The 13,960-nt window shown below is 32.2% G+C and overlaps 1 protein-coding gene across 1 annotated transcript in view; it reads left to right on the forward strand.

Moving 5' to 3' along the window:
- pit (probable ATP-dependent RNA helicase pitchoune) overlaps positions 1-13,960 on the forward strand; it is a 34,220-nt gene that overhangs the window by 8,028 nt on the left and 12,232 nt on the right. The window contains exons 3-6 of the mRNA XM_035368346.1: positions 2,044-2,344; positions 7,237-7,351; positions 10,442-10,581; positions 12,684-12,845. Coding sequence (XP_035224237.1) covers positions 2,044-2,344; positions 7,237-7,351; positions 10,442-10,581; positions 12,684-12,845 — 718 coding nt within the window. The remainder of the gene's footprint in view (positions 1-2,043; positions 2,345-7,236; positions 7,352-10,441; positions 10,582-12,683; positions 12,846-13,960) is intronic.

A 13,960-nucleotide genomic window follows, 5' to 3' on the forward strand; every position in this document is an offset into this window, starting at 1 on the left:
TTTATTTGTGTTATAAATATGACTCCTTTTTTTCCTTAGAATATGTTCCATGAAAGAATCCATCTTTTTAGGATCACCTAATGAATACTTTTACTGTAATGTACTCCAGTATGTTAAGAAAAGAATTTTGAATTAAATATTCATCCAAAAAAGGGGTTGCTTGCACTTCAAATAATATGCATATTTAATAATCTAATTTTTACCTTACCTTATTTCTAGAACAGCTTTTGCTGTATAAAGTGTGTGATGTGGGCACTACACTTCTTCCTTGTATGACCTATTAAATTATACACATTTTTTGTTGCATTTTATTTAAACTTATATCCTTGAATTTCATTAGAGATACATTTCTCTTTCAATTAATTCAATTATCACTTGGCAGGAATGCAAAAATGCAAAAAAACTCAAAACATCTTCATTTAAAATTGCAAAGTAAAAGAAAAACCCCAAAACCAATTACAGTTAAAAAAACAATATTTACAGTTAAGATGTTCTACACAATTTGGCAAGTGAGCAGGAAGACATTTTTTGGTACATAAATTGAAAGTTTATTTTTGGTCTCACTCAGCAAAAAGACACTGAAGTTGGCACAAACTTACTTAATTTACTGTTTTACTAAGAGTTTCAAATGTAAACAAATGGCATCTTCATTATACTTAGCACCTCTTAAAACTTTTAAACTGTTGATAATTTTACAACTGTTGCATGCAGATTAAGTAAAGGCATAAAAACCTTAACTGGAACAAAAGAACAACATAATTCATTCACTTTTAAGGGGGAAAATACACATTTCATCAGCATATGAGAATAAAAGAAAGGGGCTCGCCAATCCAGGTGACAGGGTGGATATATATATATATATATATCTGATGATGTAAATGAACTAAAACTCAGACAGCCAATAATAATTTTATAGCAGTATTAATTATCGAATCAAAATGCATTGAGAAACAAAATTAACTCAGGCTTAATTAAGATTTCACCCTGAACATAACACACTTGCTCGCTACACTTCAGCCTAGCTGGACTGCTGTCTGCTGCTTAGTTTTCAAAAATGTAAACCTCTTGAAATAGGCAAAAATAATGTGCCAAGTTGTTTGGAGCTGCAATATGTTTACTGAAAATAAAATGAAGATTTAATGTGCCTCGGCTGCAAGTCTTCTATTCATTATGTATCAACATTTCTACGCCATCAAAATTCCTGCTGTTTATTACATCTACGTTTGTTTCTGTTACATGTCTGTCTTTGAGTGTCATCTTTCTAACTATGCAGTAAAGCCTCTTCCAAGTTATAATGCAGAGAACCATCGTCAATCCATTGCAACTTTCTTTCTCGCCAAGTTATCTGATTATATATATGTAAATAACTATATATGTTTGGTGTGACCAATTACAAATAAAAACAGATTTGTGCAACTACATGTTATAGAATACACAAAATTTCAACATTCTAAGGTTACTTGTTTTTGAGTTATGCTAGATACATACATATGTACATATATGCGGATGTCATGAAAAAAATCTTTTGTGATTCCATTTTGGGGGAAAAAAAAAAAAAAGAGTTCTTTATTCTGTCTCTGCATACAGATATCATGCAGAAACATTGTTCAAATGGATTTGAGATTTGTCAAAATAGATATTTTACTACCATTACAATCCATTTTGGAAAGAGTCCTTTATTGTGTCCATATGTACAGATGTCATGCAAAAAACATTGTTCAGATGGATTCCATATTGGTCAAAATGGATATTTTCGTACCATTACAATCCATTTTGGAAAAAAGAGTCCTTTATTCGGTCCATACTTGCAGGTGTCATACAAAAACATCATTCAAATGGATTCGAGATTGGTCAAATTGGATATTTTCATTGAAATATGATACCAAGTTTTTTTTTTTTTTGCGATTACAATACTTTCTTTACTTCGTACAAGGAAGTAAAAATGCAAAGTAAAAGCTTTTAATTATTATGAATACATTAATGAAATGTACTCATTTTATTATTGGATAACTTGGATATACATTATTTATTTTAATATTATAGGGATGCTGTTGTGTCTGCTAAGACAGGCAGTGGAAAAACTTTGGCGTTCCTCATTCCAGCTGTTGAACTAATGTACAAGTTGAAGTTTTCTGCAAGAAATGGAACTGGAGTTTTAGTAATCTCTCCAACTCGTGAACTGTCTATGCAAACATTTGGAGTTGTGAAAGAACTTTTAAAATACCATTCCCATACACATGGCTTGGTAATGGGTGGTGCGAGTAGACAGACTGAAGCTCAGAAGCTTGCAACAGGTGTTAATATACTTATTGCTACTCCTGGAAGACTTCTTGATCATCTGCAAGTATGTTTACACATGAAAATTAAATTATTTACATATTTAGTGTTTAAGTTTAAAATTTTCCATTTTGTAATAGCTCAAAAGTATATTTCTAATCTGTTACAAAAATATGAGTTTATAACTACCATGATTTAGAATTTGACTGTTGTAGTGAAGAAGGGATTAAATAGTGTTAAGAATTTTTTATGTAGATAGATGATTGCAGTGAAATTGCTGTATTTTTACGTGTAATGTAACACAAAAAAAAGTAAGAATACAGGGGCAAGTACATTGAGTAAATGGCTACCTCGGTAATTTGACAAGCTATCACCAAACTGACAACAGTTTTGGCAGCCATTTGATGACATTTTGGTCCGGTCCCTGCATCACTATATAGGTATTGTAATTGATCACTATATTAGTTGCAACTGTAATTCGACCCTCATCTTGCTTTGCAGTAATTTCGAGAAGCAGAAAGTACTAGAAATAACTTCTTGGTCAATTGAAAACTGTATAGGACCAGAGAGAACATCTGCTCTGTTAAGTTAGTTGCTTAGTTATTGTCATTGCAAATTGTTAGTTCAGCATGAAATGAGGTATATCCAAGTTAGCTTTCTCTTTAGATGCGCTTTTCATTGTGTAGTGTTTAACGTTCTTAGTAGTTTGAAGTGTAATTACTGATTGTACTCTGTGATATTGTGAACACCTGTCCAAGAATTTCTATGGAAAATTCCAGAACTTGAATTGTTTCTTTTGATAAAAATTAATTTTATTAACCCATCATCTGACCTACATGCATTCAATATATCACGAACCCATAGGCACACCATATAATTCACTTGAGCACTGTTATTTACATTTATTTAAACGGTATAAAATTTAAGACAATTACTAAAACATTTTATTTTATTTTATTTTTATTTTATTTTATTTATTATTATTTTGGATTTTCAAATGAAAATCCAGTTTTGTTGATAATTTAGTTAGAATATCATGATATTTGAATGTGAAATCTTGTATGAATTGGACAAAATAAATGTTTAGAAGAAATAAATTATTCTTAAAATAAGTAGAATGTCTCGCAGATATTTGAAAGTATGTAAGTTCATTATCCATTGCAGTTCTGCCAAATTCTAGATAAGAAATAAGGGATCTTATATTGTCTAAGATCGTCTTAAGTAGTCAAAATGTGTTATACAATAATGTGAAGTTAAAAAAAGATATTGAAATAATAAGACAAAAAATAAGCAGAAGACGAGGACATTACTTATTTTATATTTAAATATATTCCTTTTGCATTTACATGAATATGAGCCAGTTTCCCTTAGAACGCCCTCCATGAAGGCATTCCTTCCTTTAGGCAGATAGCCGTCATGTGCTTTGCTGTATTCTAATAACTTAACCGTAACTGAAGCTTTTTGCACTGATTCAGCAAGTAGCATAATCTAAAGCTTTGCAATGACCTATGCAGTCTTTTTGTGAAATTTGTTGCCTGAAGATTTGATGTCAAAGTTTTTTACATGTCCTTAACATCATTAAAGAAGCCTTATTTCAGTAATAACTTTAATTTTGGAAGTGAAAAATAGTTACAGGATGATAAATCTGGGAGAGTGAATCTGGGTGATTTAATATGCATGTTTTTGAGCAAAACTTTATGTACAAGGGTAAGTTGAAAAATAAGTTTCCCCTGTCGACTGTGGTCAGAGTTGTGTATGAAAGTCAAAAAATAGAATGAGACATTAAAGATATGACATACCTTTATTTTTCCACATAGGTACCAAGTACATTGAAACATTTGTCATATCGCTTGATAAGCTTCAAAAAGCCCTCCAGGAAAAAATCAGGGCTTTGCATATGGAAGAAGCATTGAACGGCTTGTTTCACTTCAGTATTGCTTCCAAAGCGCCTTCCCCCGAGATTTTTCTTCAAAGCCAGAAACAGATGGAAGTCGCTTGGTGCGAGATCAGGACTGTATGGCGGATGGTGTAGGCGCTCCCAGCCAAGAGTTGCAATATGGTTTTGCTTTGCCGTCGCCGAATGTGGTCTGGCAATCAACAGCAGAAGGGCAGATGTGAGAAGGCCAGGCCGCTTTTTCCGAATTGCCTCTTTCAATTTCGACAGGGTGTCACAGTAGCGCGTAGCATTGATGGTTCCAACCTCCAAAAAGTCCAGCAACAAAACTCCTTGGGCGTCCCAGAAAACTGTGAGAAGCACTTTACCTGCAGAGGGAGTTGTCTTGAACTTCTTTCGGACAGGTGATAACGGATGTTTCCACTCCATAGATGCGGTCTTCGATTCTAACGTGAAATGGTGGACCCACGTTTCATCCCCCATCACAATCCGAAACAGAAAGTCATTGCCATCTTCATGGTAATGCACGAGATGTTCCAGGCTGACCCCCCCATGCATTGTTCCTTTTGTGTCGAGGTCAATTGTTGGGGCACCCATCGTGCTGACACTTTTCTGTATCGAAGAATGTCATGGATGATGTTTTGAGCTCGCTCATGTGAGATTCCAAGTTCTTCCGCTACTTCAACGATGGTGATACGCCGGTTCGCTCTAATCATGTCATCCACCTTCCTGACATTTGCATCTGTAGTGGCCGTGCGCGTCTGTCCAGCTCTCGGTATGTCCTCCACTTGCTGACGTCCATCACTGAATGTGCTACACCATCTCCACACCATTTGCTTCGACATCACACCTGGCCCATAGACTTCCACGAGGCGGTTATGAATTTCTGTTCCTGATACTCCACGTGCCCATTCATAGCGGATAACCGCTCTCACTTCCTCCTTTGACCACGAATTCAAAACGCACCTTCTCTCCATACCTACCTGGGCTCAAATGAGAGGCTGGTCTCCGCTTTGCGCAGGCACTGCAACAGTGCCATCTGCTTGATTTGCAGTGATCTCTACCCAATGGTGTATCGGTGACTTGCGTGTTTTCCTGCTGTGTCGCTTTTCGCCCATAACCGTTCAACGCTTCTTCCATATGCAAAGCGTGAATTTTTCTTGGAGGACTTTTTGAAGCTTATCAAGCGATATGACAAATGTCTCAACGTACTCGTACGAGAATAATAAAATAAAGGTATGTCATATCTTTAATGTCTCATTCTATTTTTTGACTTTCACACACAACTCTGACCACAGTCGACAGGGGAAACTTATTTTTCAACTTATCCTCATTACTATTGCCCAATGAACCAATACATTACGAACAAGAATTTGATTGCTAGATGATAGCTTCTTGGATCAGACTTTGAGAATCTTCTTCTATAATAATTATATGTGCTAATAAAGTACATGAATAAAAGTTAATTTAACATTTTGCCTCTTGAAACGAATTTGTGTAAAAATATATTTCAGGTGCCCCTGAGCAAAAATTGGCGATTGGCCAGCAAGGTACAATTTCAAGATGGCCACTACACAAAACCAAAGTAATAAGTCAAAGAATTGCACAAACTCAGTGCCCATGTACACACAGATCTATTTTCACTAAAAAAAAAAAAAAAAAAAAAAAAAAAATCAGGAAATTGTTAAAACTAAGCATTGTGCTCTACCATAACTTTGTCCATGTACACATCAATCTGTTTTCACTTCAAAAAAATCAGGAGAATTATAACTTCATATAATGTTAAAATGAAGTTACTCATCACCAAAATTGAACAAAATTTGTAGCCAATTGAAGCTCAATAAACTGCATTTAAATCACACAGTGAAATAACATAAATAAGGAAATACATGCATATACGCACTACAAAAAGGAAATATTGACTTACCATATTTAGAACTTTCTCTGTCTTCAGTCTGTGGCACACAAAATTTCTTAACAGCATCCAAAAATTTTCTAAAATTATTTGAACTAGAATATGCATACTGCCGTCACCACATAAATTCACAGAAATAAGAGTCAAAACTTTCCTCCGTAGTGCTGGACTGACTGTGTGATTTCTTGCATGAATCTTTCTTATGACAAATTCATTCAAAGCCATCTGAATGATCTTTACATTCAACCACACACATTTCCTTCGTACAAACAGGACACTTATAATGATTACTAAGTAAACCTTCATTTACGCACCAGTCAATTAACACTTTTCTTTCGTTTTCATTCCAAATCGTACAGAAACTTCAGATTAATCTCATCACATGCAGCCATTTTACGGTCTAAAGCACAAAATAAGAAACATACTTCCTAACTGACATCCAACGCAGAAATAAGCCCTTACGAATATTTTCCCATCAGTCAAATTCACTGCAGTCACACAACCAATCATGTTATATTAGGGTTCCCATAACATTCAATTACTCAGGTTACCATAAATGAAACAACAATTTGGCAATGATTTAAGGGGCACCTTAAAATTTAGATTAATCCGAATTTGTGATGGATGATTTTTTTATCTCGTCTGTTCTGAACAGAACTTGAATATCCAGACATTCAAATTTTCTTCTTATTCTGTTTATCATCAATCATTTCCACATGCCTTTTAAATTGTGCATGTCACTTGAATATCAGGGGTATGAGGTAGACAATTATTTTTGTACACCCATAAGTTCAATTGTCTCGATAGTATCTTTTTTGAGTTTAAAAATGCAAGTCTGTGTTTGATCTGTGTTACATATGTAACAATGTTCTTTCACTAACTGAGTGAAATAGTATTGTAATTCCTATTGCATGGAATATTTCCAGTTTAAAAATAAAGTTTGGACATTTGGTTGACATTCATTGCTTCAACAATGGTACTTTTATTTTGGATGCATAAAATTAAATCTCATTATTTGATTGTCAGATGATGTATTGGTGCATCAGTTTAATATCTAATACGAGTGATGCTTAATTTTCCTTACTAAAGTCTTAAGTTGATTTTTGTTAACTGTAATCTCTGTAATGCATAATTATACTTTTACTTACAGAATACGCAACAGTTTTTATATAAAAACTTACAGTGTTTAATCATTGATGAAGCTGACAGAATCTTAGACATAGGATTTGAGGAGGAAATGAAAAATATCATCCGTATTTTGCCAAGTATGTTTACTTCCATGCAATTTTAAATTGTTTTGTGTCATATAAAACTTTGAAAAATGTCATATATATCAAACATCAGAGAAATTTTGTTTTGTATTTAATTATAAACATGTTTACTATTTAAACAATGTATTAATCTATGGGTTGCCTTTGTCATGGTAGGTTTTTGAATTAACCTTAATCATTACTATATAGAAATTTTAATACATTTAGACTTTGTGTGTTGTTGTAAGAAATTATACTGCATTATCAGCAGAGGGATATATTCAAAAATATTTATATTATTTAACAAAATCTGATTTTTTATAAAATGTATATATTGGTAACAATTGGTAGTGTCAAGATGCATTCTGAAATGAATGTTCACATCATTTAATGCTATTCTTAGACGAGGTCATTGTATCTTTAAACAGCATACTGGCATCCAGCAATGCTGAATTTCATTAGATTGCTGTATAATATTCTTCTGTTCTTCTTTATAAAACTAAAACTGGTGTTTGGAATCTACAGAATCTAATCATAATTGAAGTTTCATCTCTATTAGGGAGGAATTTTATATTGGTGAATGTTTTCAATATGTATGATTAGCAATATAAAAATTAGACAATTTAAAATCCTCAGTATTAATTTCATATGCCAAGAAAATTTAAGACAACTAATACTGATAAATCTTTTGTCACATGATACAAAATAGCCACTACAGAATGCTAAAAGATTGCCAAGTGCAGGAAAATTGATTTTAATTATTAGGTTGTCTTTTTCCAGATAATAATGACAGACGGTACTGATTCTTGAGGTATAAAATGCAAAATCTAAGACTTTTTGTGTGCAGAAGGAAGAAGTTATGTGTTTAAAAAATAAAACTATTAAAAAAAATGTCTTTTTTAAATAGCTGGTGTTCCTAAAAAATGTATGTCACTGATTAAGAGAAAAATGAAACTGCCATCTCGCTATTTTGAGAATTGATACAGTATTCAATTTGTTATACTTCAGTAAACCTCTCTCTTCCTGAATTGTGATACTCATGAACAGACAGAATATTCTGCATTTTATATATTTGGCAACTTCTATTAAAAGGTAGTTATGCTGATGTGGAAATACTGTAAGTGGAAACCCAATTCTTAAAAGGCTTAGTTTCTTATAATATGCATAAATTTGGATTTCATAAGTGTCTGCATCTTTTGCACTCACTAAAAGTTACTTCTGTGCTTTAGTCTACAAATTTGCAACTGAACTGCAACTATGAAACATATAATGTACCTGGATTCTATGATTGGCGGCATAAGGTTTGTGTCATTTTTCTCATCTTTAATGTAAATTTGGACCAGTTGCCTTTATAAAGTCTGTCATAAAGCTATCCCTTACTTACAGTAGATGGTCCTTTTGTGCTTTGTTGTAATGAATCTAATTTATAATATTATGTTTGCATCAAAGCCTATACATGCAAAATTAAGAAAAAGTTATTGTTAATTGTTTAGTCATTTACTGGAATAGTATGATAAAGTAATACATTCGATGCATTGTTTTTAATCAAATAATCTGTTTAATTTCTCGAGTAAAAAATTCTAGTTATATTTGTTATTGTAACAAGTCTGATTTTTGTGAATAAAAATTATTTATAAGGAATATAGAATTGTTTTGAAAGATAAATTTTTGTCCTTTGCATCATTTATTATCTTGTCACCAGTTTAAAAAAGAACAAATTGTTAAAAAATTAATATACAGAAATTATTCAGTTATGTTTAAAAAACTTTTATCAGAACAAAAAAAAAAAAAAAAAAAAGTTCTGATAAAAGTTTTTTTCCTGAACTGTTAACTTTTCCTTATTGTTTCTTGTATGAGATAGAATCTCAAATTTTGCTCGTAAATAAAAATTTTATAAGGAAAAGTGTGTGCCATGTAAATATTCTTAAATTCAAAAACAGTTCAAAAATAAATTAAAGCTGTAAAGGTGATTATAATACAATCTTCTTATTTATATAAATGTTTATTCCATGTTATGATGAATCCCAAATTCTCATAATTACACTAAAACCACAGTATAGAAATCGGTTAAATCCTGAAGTTGACATATTAATTCAGTTTAAAGCGCAATTTGTTTAATCAGGTTGCATGATAGAATTATAGTAAGAGGAAAACATAAATTACACTGATGGTTGCCACATTTGACAACATCCATTCCTCTGGATAAAATAATTACATTTTAAATAAGGAAATTAGTAAAATTGAATGATTGAAAAAATAAATAAAACATTTAAAATCTTTCACATTTTATATTATGCCCAAAGGGTCCCCTCCCCATTTACACACACATGCATGTTTCGAGAGTATCTGGGCAATGCCTCTTTGGGCTAAAAATATTTAAAAACAGCTTATCTTTAGAATTTTCCATAGCCAGTCTCATGTGCTGGTGATAAATATATTTTATTCCATACAGTGATGTCACTGCTTGATTTCAGATCGTTGAGTTTTTAATAAAAAAATCGATTAAAGTTTTACAGAATATGAAATAGATAATGAAGCAAATTCAAATTTCATGTATCCAAGTACCAGTATTCGGGTGGAGAACTACATTATTCAGAATTTGATGGCTGTAGGTACCGTTGTTTTTTCAATGGCGAAAAGTATACATACATTCATGCAGATTCTTTATTAATTAACTTCTTTAAATATAATATAGGGTAGTAATATTTGCTGTCAACAACTTGAAAAGTCATTTGATGCAGAATGCCATTTTGAAACTCTAAATAAACTCCTCTAAAAAGGTAGGGTGTTTTGTACTTTGAAATAATTTTTCAAGATTCCAATTACACAAGCCAAAGTAAGATGTTTTCCAGTTTTCTTTATTTAATATTTTTCCAAATAAATTAAAATCAAGTCTGAACTGACTTTTAAGAAATATGCATCAAATTTGAAAATATATATGGCATTCTTTTTTTCTGGTTTTATAGAAGTGAGGTCCATATATAATGTGAAAAAAAATGAAATAAATGTCATGTACATTTGTAGATATTAATTAAATAGTTGTCTTTTTATTAATAACAAGCATTTGCTTCATTTTAAATTTAACAAGATTTTTCCCCCCCACAGAAAGTAGACAAACATTGTTGTTCAGTGCTACTCTTACAAAGAAAACAGAAGATTTAGTAAGAGTTGCCTTAAGGAATCAACCCTTATATATTGGAGTTGAAGATCAGGAAGAAAAAGCTACTGTTGAAGGTCTTAAACAGGTATGACATGAAGGGGGATTAACTTCTGATCAAATCAATGGATGTGTGTGGGGAAAAGTTATTTTTTTAACTCATCATGCTTCATTTAAAACGAAAGTTACAATGATATTTATATATTCCGGAAATTATGTTATCTGGAAAATGAATATATGAAAACTGTTGTGGGATTTTATGTTGTTATTTAAAATAATACTGATGTGTAGCTTTTATTGCTTACTCTAAATCAGATTTAGACTAGGTTTAATTTATTGAAAATAAGCTTTAGTCCTTATCCATCCAAGTGTTTGACAGGATGGTTGGCATGACATAGTTTATTCCCTGTTCAGATTTTAGTTTACAGATGATATAGGTATATTGCACAAGTGTGCAAAAGATCTTTAAGGTGACCTGGAAAAAAAAATCTAGTGGCAAAAAAATCAGGTGATTGCAGATGCCAGCTATGAAATGCTAAACCCTGCCAAATCTGGCATCCAGGTAACTGGGTATTCAGGAAGTCGCAAATCTGGTTTGCAAAATGTGGCAGTGCTTGTCCTGTTGAAAAAAATGGTACTTGGAGGAAGCTGAAGCATGTTAAAAATTCCATCATGCCAAGATAAATTGCTCAGATCACTCTGCTTCGTGAAGAAGAATGGATGTATGATCCTTCCTTCATTATGCCACATCATGCATTTACTTTTCATGTGCCATAGTCAGTTTCACAAATCACATATTGCTTTCCATGATTCATCTGGCAACTGTGTGTGAACTTTCCAGTAATGTAAAATGAATCTATCTGAGAAATAGCTGCATCAGTGGCCAAGTGATTATGACTGCTGAATATTTTAAGGTCATTCTGGATTCAGTTCAAGAAGAATAAGCTGTCTACATAGTTAGTTTTCATGGTTTCACACGTTTATATAGAGAATAGGAGTTTGTTTCTCTTTGAAAGTCATTCTTGAAGATTTCCCGTTTGACTGATAGCCATTGTATGCTTTGCTATAGCTTAATAACCTAACCTAACTTCACCTGAGAAATTTGAAATTGTTAGGAGTTCTTCATCTTATTCCATTTTCAATAACATGAATTCAGCAAATGATTGTTTTTTCTGTTTGTCACTGATTTAGATATACTGGTATATCTGAATCTTGTAAGCCAGTGGTTAGCTTCCCTGGGCCACATGAGATGACATATTTTGGGCCATACAAATTATTTCTAATGCCAGTGATAGCTCATGATCTCAAATAAGTGAATCACACAGTTGCGTAGGTTTCATTGAAAATTCTCAGGTTTGACCACTGAAAGAAATCTATAGGCTGTGTTATAGGAAATGTTATAGGCTTTCAACATACATTACATTTTGCATTACATTTGTACATTACATTTTGCATACTGGAACAGGAAATTAGAAGTTTGTCACTTGTTTTTTCTAATGGATTTTCTTGGGCAACTCAGGAAAGTAATGCCAATTCTTTTCACATTGCCATCAGATATAGTATTTTTTTAGTTCTTAAAGAAGATTAAGTTATTTGAATATGGCAAAACACACTTAAGATAATCTGCCCAAGGGGAAATATGCCTTGGTGAAGTACTGGAAACTGGCCCATATTCACATTTCCCATGGGGAAAACCATGAAAATCAACCATGCAGCCAGCCTGTTTGCCTGGGATCAAAACCAAGTTGATTTCCCAGTATTCAACAGTTTTAACCACTCAGTCATTGGCAAAGTGATTCTTAAAGAAAGATGAAGTCCTAAGGCATCTCTCCTACCAGTGGCCGACTGGATAAGATTGGGAAGTTCGACCATGAGTTCTATTCCAGGTGAACAGGCTGATTGCATTTTTTATTTTTATCGTTTTTTACCACATGTAACATGAATATGAGCCGGTTTTCTTGTAAAAGATCTCCACAAAATCTTCCCTCCATTTAGGCAGGTAGCCCTCATGTGCTTTTCTGGATTCAAATAAATTAACCTAACCTAAAATTTGTAACCATTATTTAATTAAGATAAGCAATGAAATGCTACTTAAAAATTTTCATTCTCAAAGTATAGTCCATTTAAGAATTTTATATATTTATTATGCAAATGTTTATATTTTCTATACAAAACTTTATTCTTTTTTAGGGTTATGTTGTGTGCCCATCTGAAAAGAGGTTTCTTCTTCTCTTTACATTTTTGAAAAAGAACCGTAAGAAGAAAGTAATGGTTTTTTTCAGTTCTTGTATGTCTGTAAAATACCACAATGAACTTTTCAACTACATCGACTTACCTGTCAGTTGTATACATGTAAGTTATGTTGATACTTTTATTTTTAATTATACTTTTTAGTAAAATGTAGTGCCATTATGAATTACTATTCTTGGTATTAAACAATTATACTCTTTTTCTTGACTTGAGTGAAAACATTGTCAAAATTAATATTGTATATATTTTCCAAGGTTTCAGTAATTAATGCACATATCTTTTTTAATTTACTGCCTTTAACAGCTCCTTCGTATTGTATTTTATCTTTGATTTTACTATTAAAGTAATTGGTCTTTTGTTCCTCATGTATAATAATGTAATCATAAAATAATATGAATAGTTTTCAAAGAATTTAGTGAATAATTTACTTATCTTTCAATTTATCTTAATAAATTAAAATTTTCTGTGTTTAAATTTCATGATTTTCCTTCTTGTATTAAATGTAAATTAATTTCTTTGATTCATAAAAATAAATGGTATGGGGGTATGTTCCTTCGGTATTAAATTCCTCGTTCTCTAGGTTCTTCTCATCATTTTTCAGCTTTAAATAAAATTTTGATCATTAAAAGTGATTAAAACTACAGTATCATGGTAACTAAGCATGGCTTTGAGTAGTAAATAAGAACATGACCTTAGTAAAGTGAAAAATTATATCACTTAAATAAATTTAAAAATTAAAGAAAGATTAGAATAATTTAACACTTCTGGAGTATGCAAACATAGGTATAATTAGTTGATCTTAATACAGCTACACAAGTGTTTAAATTACTGAATAATTAAACTAGTTAAGCTATATAGGAAATATTTATCCATTAAAGTCATACTTTTTTTTTTTGTGTGTGTGTGTGTGTGTGTGTGTATCATTGCCTTGTTTCCACAGCATCTGGTGTCACTGGTTTGCTTTTTTCCAGGCAGTAATCGTCTTTATAACTATCACTCATGTAATGACCATTACTAACATTTTCATGTAATCAGTAGTTTGTATGTATAGTTTGGTTTGCTTCTTTCCAGGCAGTAATTGTCTTTATAACCATCACTTATGGGAGGAGTACCGTATTTGACGGCATATAAGGCCCCGTTGAGACGAGTGCGTAAAGGGCATAAGTGGTTAAAGCCGAGCTCCGTTGCCAAGGCAACCAGTCTCTGCTACGTCACAA

Source organism: Stegodyphus dumicola, chromosome 3, assembly GCF_044657685.1.
Source record: "Stegodyphus dumicola isolate Sdum_Otavi_A_Nest chromosome 3, ASM4465768v1".
Lineage (NCBI taxonomy): Eukaryota > Metazoa > Arthropoda > Arachnida > Araneae > Eresidae > Stegodyphus > Stegodyphus dumicola.